The sequence below is a fragment of the Pelodiscus sinensis genome, chromosome 16, assembly GCF_052426305.1.
Source record: "Pelodiscus sinensis isolate ZL-2025 chromosome 16, ASM5242630v1, whole genome shotgun sequence".
NCBI lineage: Eukaryota > Metazoa > Chordata > Testudines > Trionychidae > Pelodiscus > Pelodiscus sinensis.
This window is the reverse complement of record NC_143067.1, coordinates 19,856,721-19,881,678: the sequence shown is the minus strand read 5'-3', so window position 1 is coordinate 19,881,678 and position 24,958 is coordinate 19,856,721. Positions and strand designations below refer to the sequence as shown.

Below are 24,958 nucleotides of genomic sequence, written 5' to 3'. Positions count from 1 at the left end.
GCAGACATGCAAAATTGATTCAATGGTCTATGAATACTCTACTGGCCCACACCTGCCACATCTCATACAACAGTATTTAATTTTTCATGCTTTCAAGGTCTGGCTCAACCAGACCTTTATAAAGTTACAGCCTCATTTGCAGTATCTGTCACAGTCAGCCCTCCGCAGGGATAGTCAAATATTTTTGTCAAGGTACAAATTTCTTGTTCAAGGCATAGTCAAACAGAGGTCCAGACTCCAGAAAAATATTTTTCACACCACAGTAACAATAAGTACATAAAAAGATGTTGCAATCTGTTCAAAAGGATCTAATGGTCTGGATTTGTCCCATGGTCCACCTATTGATTGCCCCAGTTCCTCTACATTCTACCACAGGAGGGGCTTTGGGAAAACAGGAGAGAGAATTTATTTGCACTCAGTTCCTGTGTATGGCAATGCAGCAGCTTTTGATGTAGTGGAGGATCATTTGCAGGGACAGTCCTGATCATCCCCTGCTGCTCTGGACTAGAGCATGCTCACCTGCAATGTGGGAATGGAAATGGGAGTTCTGACACTGACTTCAGTGCATACAAGATCAAACACTTAGGGTGCATCTAGATTGGCAAGATCTTGCCGCCTGTCTACACTGGCGAATATTTGCACAAGAACACTGACTTTGTACTGTACAAAATCAGTGGTTCTTGCACAAATATTTTGACGCTCCCGCTCAGGGATAAGCCCTCTTGCGCAAGTATTCTTGCGTAAGAGGCCAGTGTAGACAGGCAAGTTAATTTCTTGCGCAAGAAAGCCCGATGGCTAAAATGGCCATCGGAGCTTTCTTGCACAAGAGAGCATCTACACTGGCACGGATGCTTTTGTGCAAAAGATGTCTTTTGCGCAAAAGCGTCCGTGCCAGTGTAGACGCTCTCTTGTGCAAATACTTTTAATGGAAAAACTTTTCTGATAAAAGTATTTGTGCGAAATCATGCCACTCTAGACGCAGCCTTACTCATGGGCAGTAGAACCTTGCTGCATCAACAATCCCATTCTCTTTAATGAGAACATGAGAAAGAGTAAGAGTATCCAACCGTAAGTGACTTGCCCAAGAGTAGTCAAGATAATGGCAGAGACATGAATAGAACAAAGAACGCAGACTACCAACACTGAGCTTTAACCATCAGCTCACAATCTCACTCTGCCTATAAATAACAGAACGCTGCAGACAACATTGCTCAAGATAATAAGGGAAATTCACGAGATACAAAAATTAGTCAAACACAAACTTTTTTCTTTCTTTAGAAAATTATTTTAGATACATTTTAAAAATAATGTGCAGTGTTAATTTCTCTCCTGATTTATTTTTTCGTATTTTCATGGTTTTATGCAGGAGATTAATTTTGAGAGAAGTCAATTTTGGCATACTGTAGGCAGCAATTTTAATTTAACCTAATGGAGTTGCATAAAATTACATATAAGGTTCTTTATGTGTTAGGATCTAAAGATTTTATGTTTTCTAGTGACTCTAAATATTTATATCTAAATTTAACAAGAATATAGTATTATAATATACTGCAGACATGTGTTTATGTAGAAAAGTAATTATAAGAGCTTGGATTTTATAGTGAGAGCCATGCTCAAGGATTCTAAAGTACTTTACAGCAATAAAACCAATATACAGAAGAATCAATTATCCATCAGAGAATTGCTCTCATTTTTGTGGTGGGACACAACAGCTAGTAAGTTCTCAAGAGCAACCCCATAGGAAAGGAAGTGAAGGACAGAACTGCATATAATTAAAACTGCAGAGAACTTAAGAAGGCAGAATGAAAAATGGAATTTTGTCAGTACATGACCTCTAACAATGGAATTTTGCAAGAAGTAGTGTAATATCTTCAATGATAAAAGTGATTAGGATATAGTTTTGTCTCCTTCATGTCACCTCTAAATGAATATGGCTATTATGTACAAGAGTTGGCTCAGTGCTATCACACAAGTGATGTGTCCTTTCCAATCATCTATCCCTTTCTGCAACATATGGGGTCTCCTGTGAGATCTCCCATCAAAGTACAAACCATAAGAGCATACTTCGAGAGGGGCTAGGGTGTGGATGTGTGTGGGTTTAGAGAGGCAGCCTCATCCTCTCCTTCCCAACCCAAAATTCCTAACCTGGAGGCAATGGGACTCCAGCTGTCAGTCTCAAGGTGGCAGCAGCAGCAGCACAGAAGTAAAGGTGGCAATGGAGCACTAAATCTGCTGTGAAAAATCAATGTCAATATCACTTTTCACATTACCACTCCTATTTCTGCCTTCATTGCTGGACATTTGGCCAGCAGTTGCTGCTCTCCACTCTGCTTTCAGAGCTGGTGCCAGAGCATATACTTTGAGGAAGGGAGGATGTAAAAAACTAGACAGAAGAGGGCCCTATGAATTCAGTTTGGGTGCGTCTACGCAGCACCCAAAACTCAAAATAAGATACGCAATTTGTGCTACGTAAATTGCGCAGCTTATTTCGAGTCTATTTTGAAATAGCTTATTTCTTCATTTGCTGCTGTTTACACAGCACCAAATTTCAAAATACAGTGCTATTCCGAAACATCCCTTAATTCTCATACGATGAGATTTACAGAGATGGTAAAATAGCATGTCCACTATATTTTGAAATAGCAGATGTGTTCAAAAGATGCGGAGTAGCTATTTCAACATGCCTCTGGTATCCCGATAAAACTGCAGTTTAGACATACCTTTGAGGGCCACTGATGTGGGTGATTTAAAGCTAGCAGATCATAGCACAAGGTGGTACAAATGTAGAAAAACAATTTCATGCAACCAAGCTGCAAGCTTCAGGAAAAATATGTTAAATAAACATTTATCTATACAAGGTATATAAGCTCTAGGGCCAAATGATGTTCTCCTACGGAAAGAAAACCCCCCTTTAAAGCTAATGAGAGTGCCATTTGAATAAGCAAGAGGGAATTAATCCATGGGTGTAACAACACTTGGTTTGGTTTTCCATTTAATGAATAACAGAACAAATACTCTGGGGAGACAGAAAGGGTGCGTCTAGAATGGCAAGATTTTGCGCAAAAGCAAGTGCTTTTGCGCAAAAACTTGCCAACTGTCTACACTGGCCGCTTGAATTTGAACAAGAGCACTGACTTTGTAATGTACAAAATCAGTGCTTCTTGCACAAATACTTTCACGCTCCCACTCAGGGATAAGCCCTCTTGTGCAAGAATACTTGCGCAAGAGGGCCAGTGTAGACAGGCACCTTAATTTTTTGCGCAAGAAAGCCTGATGGCTAAAATGGCCATCGGAGCACTCTTGCGCAAAAGCGCGTCTTGACTGGCACGGATGCATTTGCACAAAAGGTGTCTTTTGCGCAAATGTATCTGTGCCAGTCTAGATGCTCTTTTGTGGAAATACTTTTAACGGAAAAACTTTTCCGTTAAAAGTATTTCCGCAAAATCATGCCAGTCTAGACACAGCCAAACTGTTCACAACAGAAGAAAGACACTTTTAAAAAAATCACAGCAACCTCATACACCTTAATATTAAACTGAAAACCTTCCTCTCTTCTGTTGTTTGTGCTCATACTCCATAGATAAAACCAAAATGTACACATCCAGATGAAAGTTGTTTATTGCAATGAGCGTAACAAAGTAAATACGATTAATCTGACGCATACTGTAAACCCAACAGTCTGTGGCTGTGTCTACACTGGGCCATTTATTCCGGAAAAGCAGCCGCTTTTCCGGAATAAACTGCAAGCTGACTACACTGGCCCCTTGAATTTCTGGAAAAGCAGTGACGATTTACTGTAAGAAATCAGCTGCTTTTCCGGAAAAACTAAGCTGCTTCCGCTCGGGCAAAAGTCCTTTTTCCAGAAAACTGTTCCGGAAAAGGGCCAGTGTAGACAGCACAGTAGTCTTTTCCACAAAAAAGCCCTGATTGCGAAAATGACGATCGGGGCTTTTTTCCGGAAAAGCATCCTGCCAATGTAGACGCTCTTTTTCCGGAAATACTTATAATGGAAAACTGTTCCGTTTTAAGCATTTCCGGAAAAGGTGCCATTGTAGACACAGCCTGTGTGTTTGGCTTCAGAAGCTAGATTACAAATTAATGAAACCTTTGCTAAGGATTAAATTCATGTCACCCATATGAAGCCCAAGCAAGCTGGCTTCATGAGACGCATGAGGGAGGGAAGCCATAGCCAGATCATGAGGTTACAGCACATGCTTCCAAAGCCTCTTCCTCCAGAAGTTAATATTAGCCTATGGTCTGGAATTGCAATCCCAACCCTTTTACTTTATGGCTATGTCTAGACTGGCATGATTTTCCGCAAATGCTTTTAACGGAAAAGTTTTCAGTTAAAAGCATTTGCGGAAAAGAGCGTCTAGATTGGCACGGATGCTTTTCCGCAAAAGTACTTTTTGCGGAAAAGCGTTGGTGCCAATCTAGACGCGCTTTTGCGCAAAAAAGCCCCAATCGCCATTTTCGCGATCGGGGCTTTTTTGCGCAAAAGCTTTGCACAAAAGGACTTTTGTCCGAATGGGAGCAGCATAGTATTTCCGCAAGAAGCACTGATTTCAGACAGTAGGAAGTCAGTGTTCTTGCGGAAATTCAAGCGGCCAGTGTAGACAGCTGGCAAGTTTTTCCGCAAAAGCAGCTGCTTTTGAGGAAAAACTTGCCAGTCTAGACACAGCTTACCTGTTTTGTGTGGAAGATTCACTGGAGTCATATAAAACAGATTCTATGGTCCCTCCCCTAGCCAAATCTGTCACATTGACTTACACACTGATGACATAGAGAACTCTTCCTGCTCATACTTTATGGATAAATGGTGCTCAGTCCTGCCATGAGTACAGAGGACTGGACTTGATGACCTCTCAAGATTCCTTCCAGTTCTACTATTCGGTGATACTGGTACTTTCACTCTCCATCACCCCAGCAAAGGGCTTCAGTGACGTGGCAAGTTTGTGCTGACCCTCCATACCAGAATAATACTGACACCTGAACTTATGATGATCGGTATTAAAATTTATATTTTAATCCCAGCCCTAGCAAAATGGGTCAGTAAAGTGAAAAAACTGCCACACCTCCTGGTGCAGTTACTGCAGACTGCCCTTGTGGCTATGCAGGAACAGGACCCGCCACTCCCTGTGGGGCACCTCCTCTCCTCTCTCCATGGGCTACTTATGTAGCACAGCCCCTCCCGCTCTCCCCTGCACACCATGCACTGTCGCTTCTGGTGATGGGACATCAGTTCTGACTAGTGGGAAAGCATCATCATGGAGGGGTGGGACAACCAGCAGTGGAATCAGAACTTCTGCATGCGGAAGGATACCTTCATGGAGCTGTATGAGTGGCTTGCCCCTGCCTTCAGGAGATGGGATACCCATATGAGACCTGCCATTCCCCTCCAGAAGCAGGTCACCATCACACTTTGGAAGCTTGCCACACTGGACAGCTACTTCTCCATCGGGAACCAGTTCAGCATGGGGAGATTGACAGTCAGGGCCATGCTCGTGCAGGTATTACTGTTGTTCTAGGAGGGTGGTGAACTACTGAAATGGGGTTCCCTAGGGAAGGGGTGGTGGTGGAAGCTCCCTCCCTGGAAGGTTTTTCAGTCCAGCCTTCACAAAGCCCTGCCGAGTGATGGGGTAGGTAGGAGTTGGTCCTGGTGTGCAGGAAGGGGGTGCGGGGGTGGGCTCAGAAACCTCCCAAGGGCTCTAGCAACCCTGTGATTCTCTGTTTGTCTCCTTCTACAGGTGGTGAGGGCCATCAACACTATCCTGTTGCACAGGGTCATCATCCTGGGCCACACAGACCCTATTGTCACTGGCTTTGCCAGCATATGCTTCCCCAAATACAGGGGGTGGGGAGGGTGGCCAATGATGGCACCACATCCTCATCCGGGTTCCCAACCATCAGATTATATCAACCAGAAGAGGTACTTTTCCATAGTCCTGCAGGCCGGTTCTCTAACATCAACATTGGGTGGTCAGGAAGGCACACACAACCTGCATTTTCCACAACCTCAGCCTCTACCAGAAGATGCACGTAAGCACATTTTTCCCTAACTGCACCATCAGGGTCAGTAACATGGACATACCCATGTGCATCATGGGGGACGCAGCCCTCTGCTTCCCTGGCTTATAAAGTCCTACACTGGACATTTTGACCAAAGCAAGAAATGTTTCAATGGCAGGCTCAGCCATTATTGTGGAGGGCACCTTCAGCCACCTCCAAGGGAGGTTCCACTATCTTCTCACTCGGCTGGACCTCGTCAAGGAGAATGTCCCTCAGGTGGTGGCAGCCTGCTGCGTCCTTCACAATATTTGTGAAAATAAGGGGGAGATGTTCCTGCCAAAGTGAGGGCCAGAGGCCAAGCAGCTCGCAAGGGCCTGGCAGCAGCTGCACACGGTTGCTATCCCAGTGGGCTATGAGCATCCAAGAGGCTCTGAGGGAGAGTTTCAGACAAGGACACCTGTGAGACTCTCTCCCATGCCTTCCCACAAGAGGCCTCTAAACCCTTCCCCACCCCTCCCTTCCCCTGGTTCCTCCCTCCTCCTCTGCTGATAAAATAAACAAGACCTTTTTCTGTTGAAAGAATGAACTGTCTGGTTTTCATTTGGGGAATCTAGAACTGGAAAGGAACTGGGGAAAGAACATGGAAGGGGGAAAAGGTGAAGCAGGAGGTGGGTCTCAGGGATGGGGCTGGGACTGGCACCTGCCTCAGGTGGTCTCACTGCCTCCTGTCCGGGGCCCTTGGAGGCCACAGAGGCAGAGGTTAGGGGCAGAAGATGGAGGGACAGGAGCAAGTGTGGGGAGGAGGTGGGGACTTGGGAAGGATTGGGTGTGGGGGGGAGGTGGCTGCTGGACTGCTCAATTGTGGTGACCAGGCAGTAGTGCTGTATGCCATACACATGCTCCAGGCCTCCTGAGACAGCTCCTGCTAGGTGGTGTGGCGCAGCTCCCAATTAGCATGGTGCTCCTCCACGTCTGTGTCCAACCTACGGTCCTGCTGCTCAAGAGACCAATGTAGGGACCAGAGGCAGGCTATGTGTTCCCACTTGAGGTCCTCATAGGGCTGGCAGAACCTGCGGGTCTTGCAGGGTCGGGAGGCTGGTGGGGGACATGTGGCTCACACCCCAACCATGAAGAACAAAGAGAAGGTGAGTCATCACAGGAGACACTGTGCATGAAACCTAGCCCTCATCTCTGAGCCGACACTGAAAGGTCTCAGGTCAGATGAAGGCAGTATGCTTCAAGCAAGGCCATCTGAGGCCTGGACAGCAGGCCGTTTGGGGCAGGGGCACAGATGTCCCAAGAGGACAAGCAGGCATAGGAAGGTGCCAGTTAGGCCAGGAATCTGTGTGTGGGAGGAGGGTGACATGGCAGCTTGACTTCCCTACATGCTGCACACACACTGGGTCCAGCATTGGTGGTGTCCTGTAGAAAGAGGACTTCTATCCCTGCCCATTAGAGGGGGGTGAGAGGGTGTTAGCAGAGGCATGAGCAGCAGCCGATGCTTGTCAGAAAGGGAGCTGCTGGGGATCCCTCAGCTTCCTCCCCTTCCCAGCAGGCTCCCCTGGCAGGGGCTCGGTATCCTCCACCTCCCCATGCTTGCCCAGGAGCAGATGCTACCCCAAGAGTGCAGGCAAGACCATTTGCTGTATGTGGCACTGCTGCATGCATGCCCATGACCCCAGCCTCCTTAGTAGTGGCTTATGGTGGGAAGGTGTCCCACCATGGGGTCAGGAGTAAGGCAGGCCTGTGCAGGAACTCTGTGTGCAGAAGCACAAGGTTCCACTGTGGCAGCCTCCTGAGACTGTCTGCTCCAGGCTGGTGCTCCATGTGCACCCACATACACAGGCTGCTGTGCAATCCCCAGGCTGAGAAGGCCACACAAGCAGTATGCAGCCGCCCGCCACCTCCCCCTGTGTGTGTCTAGGGAAAGTAATGGAACTCACCTAATGGGCCTTCCCCGGTTTTATCCAATCCCTGGTAACATTAAGAGATCCAGGGCCAGGATGACCTCCTAGCTGCCGGGCATCATTTCTAGGCTGGTCTCATCTTCCTCCTCCTCCTCAGCCATGCCCTCTGGAACGCTAACAACGGGCATCTCTAGCCCAGAGTCCAGAACATGGGGGAGGGGACAGGTCTGACCCTCCCCTCCCTTCCTGGGATGCAGTGGAGCTGGTTGAAATAGGACCGTGACCTGGATGCCACTCCTGAGTGGGAGCTGTGCTCCTAGCCTTCCTGTGGGCCTCTCTCAGCTCCTTGACCTTCATGAGCACCTGCTCCTGGGTGCGGCTGTGGCACATCTAACCATAGATATCGGTATTCTTTCACCTAGTGAGGAGAACCTGGAAGTTTGCCTCCTTTCCCCAGACCTCAACGAGATCCAGGTTCTCTGCACTAGAACAGAAGGGTGTCCTCTTTTACCTCTGGGAAGGGGTTTGGAGCTGTGCTGGCAGCTGTGGGGGGCTCAGATGGAGCACTAGGGTTTGCCATGGCAGCTGGAAAGGCAGGGCAGGGTGCTTGTGTAACATAGTGCTAGCAGGGCTCACGTTGTGCCTCAAACTGTTTTTCCTGTAGCTGCACCTTTAAGGGCTGCAGAGGAAAGGGAACTATAGATTTCTGATGGGTGTGGACAAAGTGGCAACCAGAGCAGCTGTGAGAAGCCTTGGAGACCACTTACTACAAAATAACTGCAGCTGTCACAATAGGCGTTATTCCTCATTAAATGAGGGTTATGGATTTCGGAATAAGAAGCCCGTAATTTATTTCAAAATAAAGAGCTTGCTGTGTAGCTCACCTTGTTATTTCAAAATAATGTTACAGTGTAAACATGCCCTAGCTGAGCTCTGGAAGGAATAGAGTTCCGATGTAGTGGCTGGGAGGGAGGTGGACTCAGGGATTTGTAGGGACACAGAAACAGGAAATGTGCTGTCGTAGGAGTTCAACTCTAGTCCTGGGAGAACTTTTGCACGTTTGTAACATTACGGACATTCAGGTGGAATGGAACCAAACCAAACCAAACCAAACCAGAACCAGTACCAAAATAGAGAATTTGCCAAATCACGGAATGTCAATATTGGCTAGCAGCTTTACCAACACTTCCACTACCGACTAGACTCTTAAAAGAAATGTAGGAGTAAATTAGAGCTAAATAAAAGCACATAACACTGAAAGTCAGGATAGGTGGCTGCAAACAAACTTTATAGGACCATGTGAAACTGGGGCACACCCACAGTGAGTGGACATCCAAGCTAACTACAATCATGTCCGACCACAGATGTTGCTGGACCACAAAGTGCCAGACTAGAGAGGTTTAGTCTGTGCTTGCGAATAAGCATTTTGAAATACATTACCAAAATAATTGAAGCTAGCATGACTAAATAGTGTTATTTTGACAAATAATATTTGCAGAATTTTGAAATACTGTACACAGAAATTACAATTTTTGGGGACAGAATTCCCCCAGGAATAGTCAGTAGAAAAGCATGTAGCCTTATTGATGCCCCACTATCCCCCAGGCAATCGCTTCTCTCACAGAGGTGATCCCCGGCCCATTTGCAGGTAGATTTTAATACAGTGAGGCAGAGCTCCGGTTTGTGCTGGACGCTTCCTTCCCATTTCACCCCCGCCAGGGCCGGATTAAGGCCTGGGCCACCCTGCAACAGCTCCCAGCAGCCACCCAGGGCAAGGGCCACGTTAACCCCCACAGCGCCAACCAGCAGCGCCCTTTCCACCCGCGGCTGCGGGGCAGTGCACGGCCAGGCTCGGCCAACCCCGGGCAGCCCGAGGCTGTGCGCCAGCGGCGGTGGCCGGGCATGTGCGTCCTGCCGCCGCCAGCTCCGGGTGGGGCCACGCATGTGCCCTCCCCTAACCCAGGGCGCAATTAAACTGTCTGCCCAGGGCCCCGGAATGGGTCCGGCCCTGCACCCCGCTATAGGAGATGAGGGGAGGGTGAGCACTGGGCCTGAGGGACAGTGCGCTCGCTCCCACGGCTACAACAGGCTCCAGCCAGGCCAGAGCTGGGAAAGGAGGGGGCCGGACGCAGCCGGGAGGGATGGAAAGGGCGTGGGGCCGATTCGCCCTGCCAGTGAGCTCGGCCCCGCGGCTCTGTCTGTCGGGGCAGGGGAGGTTTGCGCTCTGGAGCCGGGCGGGCCTCTGCCCCTCCCCCATTCTCTGCCGACCTCTCACTGTTTCCACCCAGGGGCGACCAACGTCCCGCCACCTCAACTCCCGCCCTCCCCCGTTCCCGCGCTTCTCCCACAAAGCGCTTCGCCAAGCCCCTCCCCCCTTTGTACCGCGCATGCTCAGCCGCCCGAGGACCCGGGAGGCGCCGGGAGTTGTTACGGCGCCTGCTCACTAACCCGCTGGTCCCCGAGAGGTGCGGAACCGCCACTGCGCATGCTCCGCTCCGCTTGATCCGGAAGTGGTTGTTGTGTTTTGTGACACGTCGCACCGGAGGAGGGTGAGGGGCGGCAGGCGGGGGAGGGGGGTTCTCTCAGCGCTGCGAGGAGGGGTTGCCAGGTGAGTCTGCGGAGAGCCACGGGCCGTCGGTCCTTCCGCGGGGCCGCCCCCGAGCAGACCCGCTCCCTGCTGCTACCACCGGAGAACCCTTCCCTTAGCCCGCTGCCCACCCCGCCTCCCTGGGTTCTCCTAGGGCGCTTCACAACAGCGGGTGACCCCGGGTTTGCTTCGAGCCTCTTGCGCCCCCCTTCCCCCGCTTGCGCCCCCCTTCCCCCCTTGAGCCCCCCCCCCCTTTCCTGAGGGGAAACTGAGGCGTGAGATGATTGACCGCAGGTTACTGCAAGACAGCGCAGGAATTGGGGTTGGGCCCATAGGGACTGGGGTTCCTGGGCCGCGAACGTGTCCTGTGGGCAATCGCATCTGCATGGTTTCAGATCTTAACGGTGCTGTAAAACGTTACACACACAGCGAGATGCAGACTCAGTCTTCTAAAGCATCACAGTCATTTGCTGAGTGTTCTTGAGTTTTCCTGCTTTCTAGCAAATATTCAGTTTGTTCCTGAACGTGTCAACAGTGTATTAGAGTTATTTGACAGCCAGTAGTCAAAGTAAACATTTATGATACATGCAAGCTTTGATGTTTTTATTTTACAGATAGTTTGCAATGTCTGGGTTTGACAACTTCAATACAGATTTCTACCAAACAAGTTACAGCATTGATGACCAGACACAGTCCTATGATTACAGTGGAAGCGGAGGACAGTACGATAAGTAATTTGTATATTTTTTCCATTCTCTAACTTGTATAGTGTTTGTTTATCCTGCATATGATTACGTTACTTTACATTACTAACACTTCCGCACACAGAACAAAACTATCCTAGATATGAATAGCCGTAATGGATTAGATCGTTGGTCTGTCTAGCCCAATCTCTTGTCTTCTGACAGTGCTTTGGAGAGAATGAACAGAACTGCAGTTATTGGGTATTCCATCACATCATCCATTCCCATTCCACAGGTTTACTGTGCTATGCTTCCTTATTGTTTTAAATGTGCCACCTATTAATTACATAGGGTGATATCACTCTGGTTCGTTTATTATGTGAAGGAGTAAATGAGGCTATGTCTATGCTACAGAGGGTTTTTTTTTTTTTTAAAACTTCACTTACGCCCACACAGCAATCATGTTCATTCGAAAAAAAATCGAAAGAACAGAGGTTTTTTTCCCAACATTGGTAAACCTTTTTCTATGAGGAAAAAGCATTTTTCTGAAAGAGCTCTTCCGGAAAAATGTGTGTGTGGACAGAAGAGGGAGTTCTTTTGAAAGAAGAGGAAAAAACACAGGTGCCCTGGTGGCCACTCCATCCATAATAATCACAGCTTAAATGCAAGATAGCGTCCACACTGAATGGACGCTATCTTTTGAAAAAGCAGATCGCTTTTTCGATGCACTTTGGCAGTGTGGATGCTCTCTTTCGGAAGAAGTTTTTTCAGAAGATCTCTTCCGGAAGAGCTTCTTCCAAAAGAAGCCTGAAGTCTAGACATAACCTAAGCCTTCTTTACACACTTTCTTCATATGATTTTAGAGACCCTTAACATACCTGCCCTTAATCTTATCTTTTCCAAGTTAAACAAATCTCTCCTCACATGGAAGCTATTCCATAACCTTAATCATTTGTTATCATTCTCGGCATTTTTTCCAATTTTAATATATGTTTTTCAGAGAGGGCAACGAGAGCTGCACACTGTTTTTAGATATGGCTGTACTATGGATTTCTATAGTAGCATTCTGATATTTTCTATTATTGCTCCCTTTTCAAATGGTTTGGAACACTTAGGTTTTTTGACTGTCCCTGCAATATTTTCAAATAGGGTGGAAAGTGGTAGAGGTGAGATACCTTGACATTAGTAAAACTTTTCATATTGTCTTGCATGACCTCATAAAGTAGGGGACAACAACATAGATGTGGTAACTATAAGGTGGGTGCAGAGCTGGTTGGATAACCATTCTCAGAAAGTAGTTATCAGTGGCTCACTCATGCTGGAAGGGCATAGCAAGTGAGTCCTCACTGGAATTAGTTCTGGGTCCGATTCTATTCAATATCTTTGTCAGTGATTTAGCTAATGGCTTAGATAATATTGTTACAATTTCTTCCATCTTGGTATCATCTGCAAACTTTAAGAGCTTTGAAAGATAGGATTACAGTTCAAAATGATCTGGATAAATGGCCTGAAGTAAATAGGATGAAATTCAGTAAGAACAGATACAAAAGTACCCCACCTTGGAAGAAACAATCAGTTGCATACATGAAAAATGGGAAATAACTGCCTATGAAGGACTATTGCAGAAAGGGAGCTAGGAATCTTAATGGATCACAAACTAAATAGGAGTCACCAATGTACCAGCAAAAAAAAAAAAAAAACCCCTAGCAACATTGTTCTTGGCTGTATTAATAGAAGTGTTGTAAGCAAGACACAAGAAATAATTCTTCTGCTCTAGTGCATACTGGTTAGTTCTCAAGAGGAGAATTGTAACTAGTTCTGGATTCCACATTGCAGAAAACATAAATTGGAGAAAGTCCAGAGAAGAGCAACAAAAGGCTTAGAAAACATGAACCATGAAGGAAGGTTTTAAAAATTGGGTCTGTTTGCTCTGGAGACAAAAAGACTAAAGGTGGATGTTATCATTTTCAAGTACATAAAAGGCTGTTAAATGGAGCAGGGAGAAAAAGTGTTCTCCTTAATCTCTAAAGATAGGACAAAGAAGCAATGGGCTTAAATTGCAGGCAAGAGCATTTTAAGTTGAAAATTAGGAAAAACTTCCTGTTAGGATAGTTAAGAACTGGAATAAAGGGCTTAGGAAGGTTGTAGAACTTCCATCATTGGAGATTTTTAAGAGTAGGTGCAGAGGAATGGACTAGAAACCTGTCAAGATTCCCTTCTAGTCTTACAATTAATTTTGGAAGCCCTGGGGGCCACAATGATACAACACATGCTGAGGGCCACAACTTAAGTGTGGTTGCATATACAAATATATATGCACACGCAAATATCTTCTTTCACACAGATTGGCATGAATACAAAGATTAAGGCAAGACTACACAACACGCAGGCCCCATTTAAGTCAGTTCTGCTGATATTAATAAAATGCAATATTTACCCTATTTCCACCCATATGACAGCACTTTTAATGAGCAATGACAGTCCGGGATTTTAATTACTAAAATGTACATCAACAGAATACCATTATATTGATTACGTTTTTGTTTTGGCTCCCACCCACAGGCCACGTGCTGAGCCCCGCGTAAACCTAAACCACACTGTGGGCAGCAAACAAATGGGCCGCGGGCTGCATGTTGAGTAGCCCTGAATTAGATGATTCTGTAACTCTTGAGATCTGTTTTTGGTGAGGGTGGGAGCTAATTTAAATGCCATTATTTTGTATAGATAGTTGGATTATGTTTTCCACTGTGCCTTTGTCAACAGTGAATTTCATTAGCCATTTTGTTGTCCGTTTACCCAGTTTTGTGAGATCCCTTTGTCACTATTAATAGCCTGCCTTGAATTTAACTATCTTGAATAATTTTGTGTCATCTGTAAACTATGCCATCTTACAGTTTGCCTCTTTTTTCCAAATCACTTACAACGGTTAACTGGTACCCGGGAAGCAGCCTCTTGTCCATGGCCTGCCACGTGCAGAGAGCTACTCTAGCCTCACTGGGCCTCTATACAGGGCTAACCAAGAAGCAGCAGCAGCTCTTCTGGTCCCGTGCAGGGCTATCAGCTCTTCCGGCCTCATGCGGCTACACAGGGCTGGAAGCAGCCAAGCTGGAGCAGCCCCCGCCCATGCAGCATACGGAGAGGCGCTAGCAATTCCTGCCCGCCTGTGGCCGGCAAGGGGAGCCACTCTGGCCGGGTTCGAGTGCCTCTTCTCCACCCACTCCTGTTTAATCAGATTTTACATCCCTGCTCCATACTTAAAATTGCTAATTTATTCTATTCTCTGTTTCATTTCATTTAACCAGTTACTGATCCATGAGAGGACTTTCCCTCTTATTCCATTTTGCTTAAGAGTCTTTGGTGAAGGACTTTGTCAAGTCCAAGTGGACTAAATCCACCAAATCACCCTTGCCCACATGTTTATTGATTCCTTTCAAAAAATTCTAATAGATTCGTGAGGTATGATTTCTCCATACAAATGTCACATTGACTCTTCCCAAACAAATCCTGTTCATCTATGTCAGAAGGCATGTAGGCTTAGAAAGGGCAGTTTTTATGTGGGTGGGGAAAAGGAAGAGGGAAGCGAAGTAAATGTATCGTTGCACTTTTAAGAGGGTGCAGAAGATCACAGTGCTGCAGAGATGCACCGGGTGGAAAAGGAGATTTGCATGGATAGGATACCTTTGCATGTGGATTTTGAGAGGATGGAAAGAGGGAAAATACCTTTTATGAAGTTATTCATTTTTTCTTAAATGTCTTGTGCAATCTTTGTAGTTTCTTTCACTGGTGTGCAGAAAGAATTTATTAGCGTTAATTTATACAATTTACATACACTTACCTAATAAGTAGGGAAAAGAGATTTGTTGAAGAATTACTGTTACATTAAAATAGTTATGTTGTGTATCTAACAGTTATAAGAGGAGTTTCTCAGAAGTGATTAGGTATCACAGGAGTGATTCTTTGCTGGTGAAATTTTGTAGTATGAGTTTCAGACTATCTGTGAGATAGTGAAATGTTAAAATTGTTTTGTTTTGAAGTGTGTGGATGCATGCACACAGTTCAAACAGTATGTATTTAAAAGAGCAAACTTGACACTGAATTAGTCTTCTGTGATTAGAGTCTGAGGAAATTTTGAGTTGGAAACTGAAATATTACTAAGGTTGTCATCTGCAGCATGTCATGGTGGAAGATGTCACAATGTGTGCTTAATCTCTGAATGTCATAATCCTCATCACGTTTATGCAGAGTCGTGTCTCATGTAATTATTATATGGGAAGGTAGAAGGTAGTGAATTTGACTAAACGGTCTTTCAACTCTGTGAATATATCATACAGGAAGCTCAAACAACATGAAGACCTTGGATCTCTTTTCAAGAGTGAGCTCTGTTATGTAATTTAATGAGAGTATAAATTCCTGCTGTCATTTGATAAATTATAGGAGTCAGATATACAACTGAAAGGGCTATATTGACAGAGATGCTTTTTGCTAGTTTTCTATAGGCCCAATCTTATATTCAGATTAAATGAGTTTGGCTTGGTTTTGGCCTGAAAATGCTACTATTTGTAAGCTTCTAAATTTTCTTATCACTATGTGATATCTGATGGAGTCCATAAACCCATGCAACTGTTCAAGTCACACTTTACTCTTTGTGGTAAGTTGGGGTGAATGCATTTATGCAGCTACATATTTAGGGTGGGGAGAGCAATTAACTTCACTTCAAGTAGCTTAACAAGATGATATATTGTATACAGGTTGGACCTCCCTGGTCCAGCACCCTCGGGGCCTGACTGGTCCCAAATGAGGGGATTTGCTGGACCAGGGGAGGTCTTTCCCCTCCTGGCCCATGCTAAACCACTGCTCTCTCCCCTCATCCTAGGGTTCCAGCTGCCCTGCTGCTGCCTGGTCACTCCGTCGGCTCGACCTCTTTAGCCCCTGCTGGCCCCGCTGCTGCTGGGGCTGGAGATGCATGGCTGAGGCTGGAGCTCCCTGTCCACTGCCAGGGCTGGAGATGCACAGCTGGGGCTGGAGATGCATTGCTGGGGCTGGCGCTTCCTGTCTCCTACTGGGGCTGGAGATGCCTGGCTAGGGCTGGAGCTGCGCAGCCGGGGCCGGAGCTTTCTGGCTGTCACCAGGGCCAGAGTCCACAGCCAGACCTCACTATACCTGGATTTTCTGGTCCAGGAACATCTATGGTCCTGCTTGACCATGGATGTTGCTGGACCAGGGAGTCCCAGTTGAGGGAGGTACAGCACGTACTAAGTTGTCACAAAAAGTGTCTTATCTGACTACGGAAAGGGTTTTAAAAAAAAAAAAAACCCCTTGTGCCTGCCAATAACATTTTATTGTTGTTTACAGACAATACAGTGGCTATGACTACTCTCAGCAAAGTGGATTTGTCCCTCCAGAGATGATGCAGCAACCACAGCCTTACACAGGGCAGATTTACCAGCCAACACAAACATACACTCCAACTACAGCACAGTCATTTTATGGAAGCACTTTTGAGGATGAGCCACCTTTATTAGAAGGTATAATTGTTCTTTACTACTCATCTCTAAAATAACCCCTAACTTTGGGGTAAGCTGAGAAGGAAGGAATGTGCTTTCTTGTTAACTGAAAATAAAATTAAAAGTAATTGCAGATGTCATGCTTGCTTTTCTTTTCCCCCCAGGCATGACAGCTTTACATGTCAGATTCTCTTATTCCTCTCCCATGTTGGTCTGTGAGAACCATGCAGATTAAATGAGAAATTGACTGTACATGACATTATATCAAATGCAGGAATAAAAGCATGTTTTTTTTTCCTTTTACTCTATTATTATAGGTGTTATTTGCAACAATAAATGGTTGCAGTTTTTAATTGATTATGCCCCTTTAATTATAAATAAGTGATTTTGATGTTTAGAACTCAAATTATAATTTGAGGAAGGGAGTAATAAACATGTAGGATATGTCCTACACAGAATACAAGATGCCAGAATTAATAGATATTGAGAATATTTGGACCGATGACTGGATTTTCCATCTTCTCTATCAGTCAGAGATTAAGATAAATTACCTTTCCTGTTGTTAATGATGATAGAAACAAACAATGTATATTCTAATATTAAACTATTCACAAAGTTTGTTTTCTAATCTGTGTAGATAGATGGTGTCGCACTCCTTGAGTTGGTAAATCAAAGCTGTACCATGCAGAGGGTCAATCTTAGAAACAGTCCTGTCCTTGGTCTGACAGATTGCAGAATTTGGACCCTTAGGCTGTGTCCAGACTCAGGGTTTTTTTTGAGAAAAGTAGCCTTTTTCCGAAAAAACTTCACCTGCGTCTAGACTGCAGCCGCGTTCTTTCGAAATTAAATCGAAAGAACGCGGCTTTTCTTTCGACGGCGGTAAACCTCATTTCACGAGGAAGAACGCCTTCTTTCGAAAGTGCTTCTTTCGAAAGAAGGCGTTCTTGAATGTAAATAGGGCTTCTTCGAAAGAGAGCATCCAGACTCAGGGTGTGTCTAGACTACATGCCCCCTTCGACGGAGGCATGTAGATTAGCCAGATCGGAAGAGGGAAATGAAGCCGCGATTAAAATAATCGCGGCTTCATTTAAATTTAAATAGCTGCCCCGATCTGCCGATCAGCTGTTTGTCGGCAGATCGGGGCAGTCTGGACGCGACGCGCCGACAAAGAAGCCTTTCTTCATCGGCACAGGTAAACCTGGTTTCACGAGGTTTACCTGTGCCAATGAAGAAAGGCTTCTTTGTCGGCGCGTCGCGTCCAGACTGCCCCGATCTGCCGACAAACAGCTGATCGGCAGATCGGGGCAGCCATTTAAATTTAAATGAAGCCGCGATTATTTTAATCGCGGCTTCATTTCCCTCTTCCGATCTGGCTAATCTACATGCCTCCGTCGAAGGAGGCATGTAGTCTAGACACACCCTCACTGGGTGCTTTCTTTCGAAAAAGCGGCTTGCTCTTTCGAAAGTTCCGCGTGCAGTCTAGACGCTGTCTTTCGAAAGAGGCTCTTTCGAAAGTATCTTTTGAAAGAGCCTCTTTAGAAAGAGGCTTGCCGTCTAGACATAGCCTTAGAGACTAGCAGTCCCTCACTTCTGAGTAGTTGAGAACTGTAGTTGAGAAAGTACACTCACCCCCCCTAAAGGGGAGATGTAATATTCTTTGGTCATCTGAGGAATGGCACTTGATAACCTTCTTACCTTCAGTCTGGAGCAGATTTGAAAGTGAATAGGCAGGAAAAAGGGTGAAAAATGGGGGGGCGGGGAGAGAAATAAAAAGGGAAACATCTGCATAATTCTTTTCATGTAACCTGTAGAATTAGGGATCAATTTCGACCACATCTGGCAGAAGACATTAACAGTACTACACCCATTAAAAGTAGCAGATGGCAGCATCATGAATGAGACTGATTTGGCAGGACCAATGGTCTTCTGTCTTGCCTTTGGAGCCACGTTATTGCTGGTAAGCTACAGATTGCAAAATATTAATGTATAACTTAGTTAAAGCATTGAAAATTATCCTTGTCAGGAGAGGGGTCTCATAAGATCTCTCTGGCATGAAAGCCACAAAACTGGTCTTTACTAAGGATTTGTAGCTCATTAAGTACATGTTTTGGGGCCTGAGTCTTTCTGTTGTCCTCCCCCTGCTTTGGGTCAGGCCTGTCAAGCTCAGTATGTAATGTGCCATGTTCCTTTATGTAGTAGGTTCTTTGCACATCATTCTTTTGTAGAATATGGCTTCTATTATCACGAAGACTGAGGACCATTTTCATAATTTTGAGGGTAAGGAGGGAATCAGATGACTCCCTGTCCTTGGTTTTATAAAATTAAATCTTCAGTTTTAATCGTATTTCTATTTCTTCTCTTTGTACAAATTAAAATGTCTTGTTTGCTGTAAGAAACATAATTTTAATAGATTAGAATTGTTTTATTTGCACAAATCTGTTTTAATTTGGTTGCCTTATCCATGGTTTTGGCTCTTCAATTTATACACTGAGTAGACTTTTCTATCATGCCAATTTCTGATTAATTGAAATTTTACTTTGGGTTATTCTAGTATTCTTTGTTTGGTATTGGTGGTATTTAGCTGATTGTTTTTAAGAAAAAAACTTAATAAGTCTCACTGTTACTTTTAAAATTATATTGTTGTGGTTGACATTAGACATAAATTTTAATGTCAGCATTTATAGAGATCATTTACTGCAAATTTAGCAAAATAATGTCCAAAACTGTTAACATTTACTAATTGGCCTGTGCTTATCAAAACCTACAGGTGTTTTGCCATTAACTTAATTGAAATAAGCTTGACCTAAAGTTATTCTTTTATCTATAGGGTTGAAAACCACCATACTTTTCATCAGGGTTATCAGTGAAGTATAAAGCAATATTTAGTTTTCTGAAGCTTAAATTTAGTATATGGCAAAGTAGGAACAAGCCAACTTCCTTATCATTGTAAATTTCAGTATTTAAAATCAATTTCAACGTTGAAAGCTTGAATTACTGTATAATTTCTTTTGTGGGTGGAGGGGGGGAAGGGAGAGAGTTGGAACATGAAATAGCCACTACATATCGACCACTGTCTTGTCATACTTGAGTCTCCAGGATATCTCTTGCTAATAAAGTACTTCCTTAAGGAAAATGGGGCCCTTATTATTGAGAGGAACACGTTCTGTCTGTAATGGACAGTTCATGAGGTATAACTTTATCCTGTGGATTTTCCAGCATCTCCTGGACATGCTCATCAACATTTTAGTCATTACCAAGAGTGTTTTGACTACTTAAACTTATCTATTTAATTGCATTACTATTTGTTTTAATTTTGTAACATTAGTCAGTTTAAGGCTCATACTTGGTCAGAAGACACTATTTTTTGATGGTCTACTCCAGTGTTTCTTAAACTTTTTAAGACCGAGGACAGCGCTTGTGCTACAATAAAAAGGGTTAAAAACACAGGAGAGGAGGAAGGGGAGGGAGAGAGGTGGGACCTCCTGATAGTCTGGCATATCCAATAAATTGGCACCACCAAGATTCCAGATTATCGGCAGTTTACTGTATAATTGAAATATAGTTGAGTAAATCTAGCAAAGTTCATAAGATTTGTGTAGCCCAATTAGAGCTAAATGTTAAATAAGCACACTAAGTTTGCACCACATTTTGTAACTGAAAACTGGTATGGTAAATGCCTATTGGACATTTCAGCATACAAGTATTGCACTGTTTGTATTGTTTGTTGGAAACCATTCTTAATCCTTTTAATCTTTTATCTCCTAAATCCTACTTCTGATTCATTCCTAAGTCAAAGGTTACCACACTTTTCTATTTCCATTCTTTTATAAAATGCAATTAATTAGTCAACTTTAAGATAAAACATGTTTAACTTATGTTACTCCTCTTGTCTCTAGGCAGGTAAAATTCAGTTTGGGTATGTGTATGGAATTAGTGCGATTGGATGTTTAGGAATGTTTTGCCTGCTGAACTTAATGAGCATGATGGGCGTCTCGTTTGGCTGTGTTGCTAGTGTCCTGGGATACTGTCTTCTTCCTATGATCCTGCTTTCCGGTTTTGCTGTTGTATTTTCTTTGCAGTAAGTATCAATAATAACTATTTATACTAAAATCCTGCTTCCATATATTGTGTATTCCATTGGGAGGAAAGTTCTGTTATGTGGAATTTATATTATATTAATAATGGATTTGACACACAGCATGAGCACTTATTCACGCTTCCCATTTTCACTTATTAAATTATCTTTAAACTCAAATTATAGTATATGTCTCTCATGTTTTTGAGTGATTTGACAAATAAACAAGTTGTATATCAGGATATAGAAAACAAAAATGATTTAATATAGATTAAGTATTAATGTTGAGTCTGGAAAACTAAGCTAAATGCCCAGCATAAAAGAAAATTGCTAACTTGATTACTCCTTATAAAAAGCTACATATACAGAAGTAAAAAGTAGAGATGTGAATTTTTAACTGGTAATTCTCACCCTTACTGGGTGAGGCTTAGCTGTTAAGGTTAACTGGTGTGGCAGGAGCAGCTCCTGCCTGTGGTGGGAGGAAGGAGATCTTCCAAGCACCCCACTCAGCCCCCTTTAATCAGTTAACTGGTTAAACGATATGTTAAACTGGTTAGCCAAATACAGGATTTTACATCACTAGTACAAAGAAACAACTCATTTTTAGTTTAGTCATTTCTACACCTTTTTATAGTTAGAATTTCATTTGTTTTTTAATAGTCATTCTAAAACCTTAGAATAAGTAATACATATTTTATATTTACTTACATTCCACATACACTTTATTAAAAGCCCTCAAAATCCAGTATTAATTTTAAAAACAAGCAACCTTTGGAATATTATAATTTGCAAATATATATAATTCTGCATACATTTAAGCATATGCACAACTTTTTAATCTATTCTTATGTTACAGGGGGATGATGGGAATTATTCTTACTGCTGGAATTATTGGATGGTGCAGTTTTTCTGCTTCCAAAATCTTCATTTCTGCCTTAGCAATGGAAGGACAACAGCTTCTAGTAGCATATCCCTGTGCATTGTTATATGGAGTCTTTGCTCTGATTTCTGTATTTTGAACTGACTGTTCTGATTATTGGACTTCAGTGGGCCAAATGGGAAAAAATCAACTTCGAACACTTAATTGGACCAGCAAACAGCGACATTGCTGCTATCATGCAAACTTAACTCTTGAATTGTCTGATGGAGCAACGGAAACAAACATGTCTCATTCACTTGTATAGGACACTTGAATACTATTTGAATTGACCTACAGTGTCTATAGCTTTAAGTTTCTGTGCTTATACAGTTAAAATGTAATGTTTCTTTACCATTTCTACAGCCTTTAGAAAAGTAACTTTGGGGTTTGGGGCGGGGGAGGGTTAGAGGCAAGATAAAGAGGGGTTGTAGTTATATTGGTAGATTTTTATCAGCAAAAGTAAATGAAACTAAAGACATTGCAGTCTTTATTGAAAACAAAAAAGTCTTTGGCAAACCAAGTTCCTGTCACCTGTATTGAAAAGAGTTTCTCAAGCAAATTGAAAATTGCATATTTTCTGTATTTTAACAAATACTTTGAGCTGTTATTTATAGAAGGTGTTGGTATTTCAGAATTCAATATGCAATTTAAATTGTTTAATTTGAAAACAAATCCTTTAGTCAAAAGTATACCAATAAATTTCAGACTTGAAATGTGAATGTGTTGAGATGTTTATCAAGATTGACTTTCAGGAGCATGTTCTAATAATGCATATATTAATGAATGACTCAAGAGTAGACTTTTTTTTAAAGTATTTACTTCCAGGAAAAGCCTCCCACCATTTTGAAAAATATAATAAAGTGCCATGGTTGTCAGTATTGCAGTTACAGTAAAGGTTATGTGATGCACTTTGATTACATTTTCCCCTAAATAATTTTGAATGGTGCTGGAGGTGACTTTAACCCTCTTTCTGCTGTATTGTTTAGAATGACCATAAGGACTAGAGAATTTCAGCTAGTAAAATGAAATTGGAACATTCACATTGGAATAAACCACAGCACTTATATAAAACAGCAATATTCTGCCTTCTTTTATTTATTCTTTTGACATGCTTAAATTACAGCTTTTTACTCTGCTTAATCTTGCAGGAAAAGCATAAACTTGTGTTTGATAGTCAACTCAGATTCAGTATTATCTTAATTTCATGGAAAAAAGTAGTAAAGAATGCTAGTGTTTATAAATTTTTAAAACATGCATAAAAATTCTTATTCTGAGACTTTGATTATAAATTTGTTTGTGGGTAGAGACAGGTTTAAAGATTCAAGTTCTCTCTTTTTTGGAAAAATGAGTCGTCCTGTGGCACTTTCGAGACTAACAGATTTATTAGGGCATAAGCTTTGGTGGGTAAAACCCACTTCAGGAATTGTGAGCATTGAGTTTGGAGATGTGAATATCCAGAGAGGGGAAATTGCCGTGGTAATGCAGTTAAGATTCTTATTCAATCCTAAATTAATAGTGCGGTGAATGACCCACATCCACCCTGACTTAATTAGCTTCATTAACACAAGCAATATCTTCCTTTATTTATATATATATATAAAATACTGATTCTGTAACTTCCACTCCAAATCAGCTGATAAGGTGAATTTTAGCCACGAAAACTTATTCCCTAATACATCTGTTAGTCTCAAAGGTGCCACAAGACTCCTCATTTGTTCTGCAGATACAGACTAACACAGCTACTCCTCTGAGAATTTTTCTGGAAATATTTCATGGTGAAATGGTAAAAGCTCTTACAGATACTCGTTCTTGGGTGATATTTTGCACTTGCAGTAGTGTAAAACTGGAGTAACAGTTGACTGCATTGTATTTACTCCAACTATATTACAGTGTAACTGTCAGATACTCAGAGTAATCTACTTGTACAGTTCTAATTAAATATATATAGTTTTAAATACTTGATAGGACTGAAAGAGAAAATTACTTCCCATTTAGCATAAATCATTAAAAACTGGTTGGCTGCGTCTAGACTGGGAAGATTTTGCACAAAAGCGACTGCTTTTGTGCAAAATCTTGCTGCCTGTCTAGACTGGCCACGAGTATTTGCGTAAGAACACTGACTTTGTACTGTACAAAATCAGTGGTTCTTGCGCAAATACTCCGACGCTCCCGCTCAAGGATAAGCCCTCTTGCACAAGTATTCTTGCGCAAGAGGGCCAGTGTAGACAGACAAGTTAATATCTTGCTCAAGAAAGCCCGATGGCTAAAATGGCCATCGGAGCTTTCTTGCGCAAGAGAGCGTCTACACTGGGCATGGATGCTTTTGCACAAAAGAAAATCTTTTGCGCAAAGGCACATGCCAGTATAGACGCTCTCTTGCGCAAATACTTTTAATGGAAAAAATTTTCCGTTGAAAGTATTTGCGCAAAATCTTGCCAGTCTAGACACAGCCGTTATGTGTGGAGAGAAGTTATAAAAATATACAACTTGGAAACTTACATTTTGCGTGTTTGGAAACTACAGTTCACTGCTTTGATTAGCTGTTACACACATTTTTATAACTAAAATAATTTTAGTATTACATTCCTAGTCCTATACAATGACTAGAGAAGAGTCTTCCCAGAAGGACTGCTGTGTGTAAACATTAAGGCCAAGTTTACTTACATATTAACAGGTGAGACCTATTAATACTACTGCATTTAATAGAAGCAAAACTATATCTATTTTAACTTTTCCTCTACCCATAGTCTTTATAGTTTAACAGTTTGCTTTCAAGTAATCCTCATATTCCAAGGTAATGCAGTCATTCAAGAAATAACTTCTTGACAAACTGGCTGCCCTTTTGAAACTTTTTTTTTCTGAGAGTTTAAATGTAGTTGTATACAAAAGGGCAAGTTCTGAGTTTGCACAGGTCTTATGTCAAAGAGAGCTTTAACAAAGCTATCAGAGATACTAAAAGCTACTACCATTTTCAGTGCAAGCTCTGATCCTAACATTGCAGGTATCTTAATGTTGAATAGTGAGTTTAAGAGGGGATAGTACACTGGACACTTGTTATACCTTCTCCCACTGTCGTGGGAAAGTGGATAGAGGCTGTACCTACACTGGGAAACTTGCGAAATTACTAAATTTGACTTAAGAATCCACAATTTAACAAATTTGAGCTAGCGCATCCTCACTATGGGGAGGCATCGAAATTAGTCTGAGACAGACTCCATTAATGTGAATGCACTACCTCGGACTTCGAGCCCCTGGAAGCAAGAAGATTGAATTA

General features: G+C 43.0%; 1 protein-coding gene across 5 annotated transcripts; it reads left to right on the top strand.

Annotated features, from left to right (window-relative positions):
- The first annotated feature begins 10,372 nt into the window (after positions 1-10,372).
- YIPF5 (Yip1 domain family member 5) lies at positions 10,373-22,403 on the top strand. Of its 5 annotated transcripts, none has more exons than XM_089769514.1 (6): positions 10,373-10,524; positions 11,118-11,225; positions 16,539-16,711; positions 18,502-18,647; positions 20,587-20,768; positions 21,622-22,403. In XM_089769514.1, exons 2-6 carry the CDS (start codon positions 11,128-11,130, stop codon positions 21,782-21,784), a joined length of 762 nt encoding a protein of 253 aa, XP_089625640.1. In that variant the 5' UTR covers positions 10,373-10,524; positions 11,118-11,127; the 3' UTR covers positions 21,785-22,403. The 5 variants fall into 5 exon arrangements, with proteins under 5 accessions (XP_089625640.1, XP_075756421.1, XP_075756422.1 ...); XM_075900306.2 differs by having other exon boundaries at positions 10,374-10,524; positions 11,118-11,234; XM_075900307.2 differs by having other exon boundaries at positions 10,441-10,465; positions 11,118-11,234.
- The last annotated feature ends 2,555 nt before the right edge of the window (positions 22,404-24,958 follow it).

Bases quoted from the DNA above. Each gene is read 5' to 3' on its own strand.
- YIPF5 (XM_075900306.2), top strand. From the start codon at position 11,128: ATGTCTGGGTTTGACAACTTCAATACAGATTTCTACCAAACAAGTTAC. The intron at 16,712-18,501 runs GTATAATTGTTC...TGTAACCTGTAG, and splicing joins TGAGCCACCTTTATTAGAAG to AATTAGGGATCAATTTCGAC. The intron at 18,648-20,586 runs GTAAGCTACAGA...TCTTGTCTCTAG, and splicing joins TTGGAGCCACGTTATTGCTG to GCAGGTAAAATTCAGTTTGG.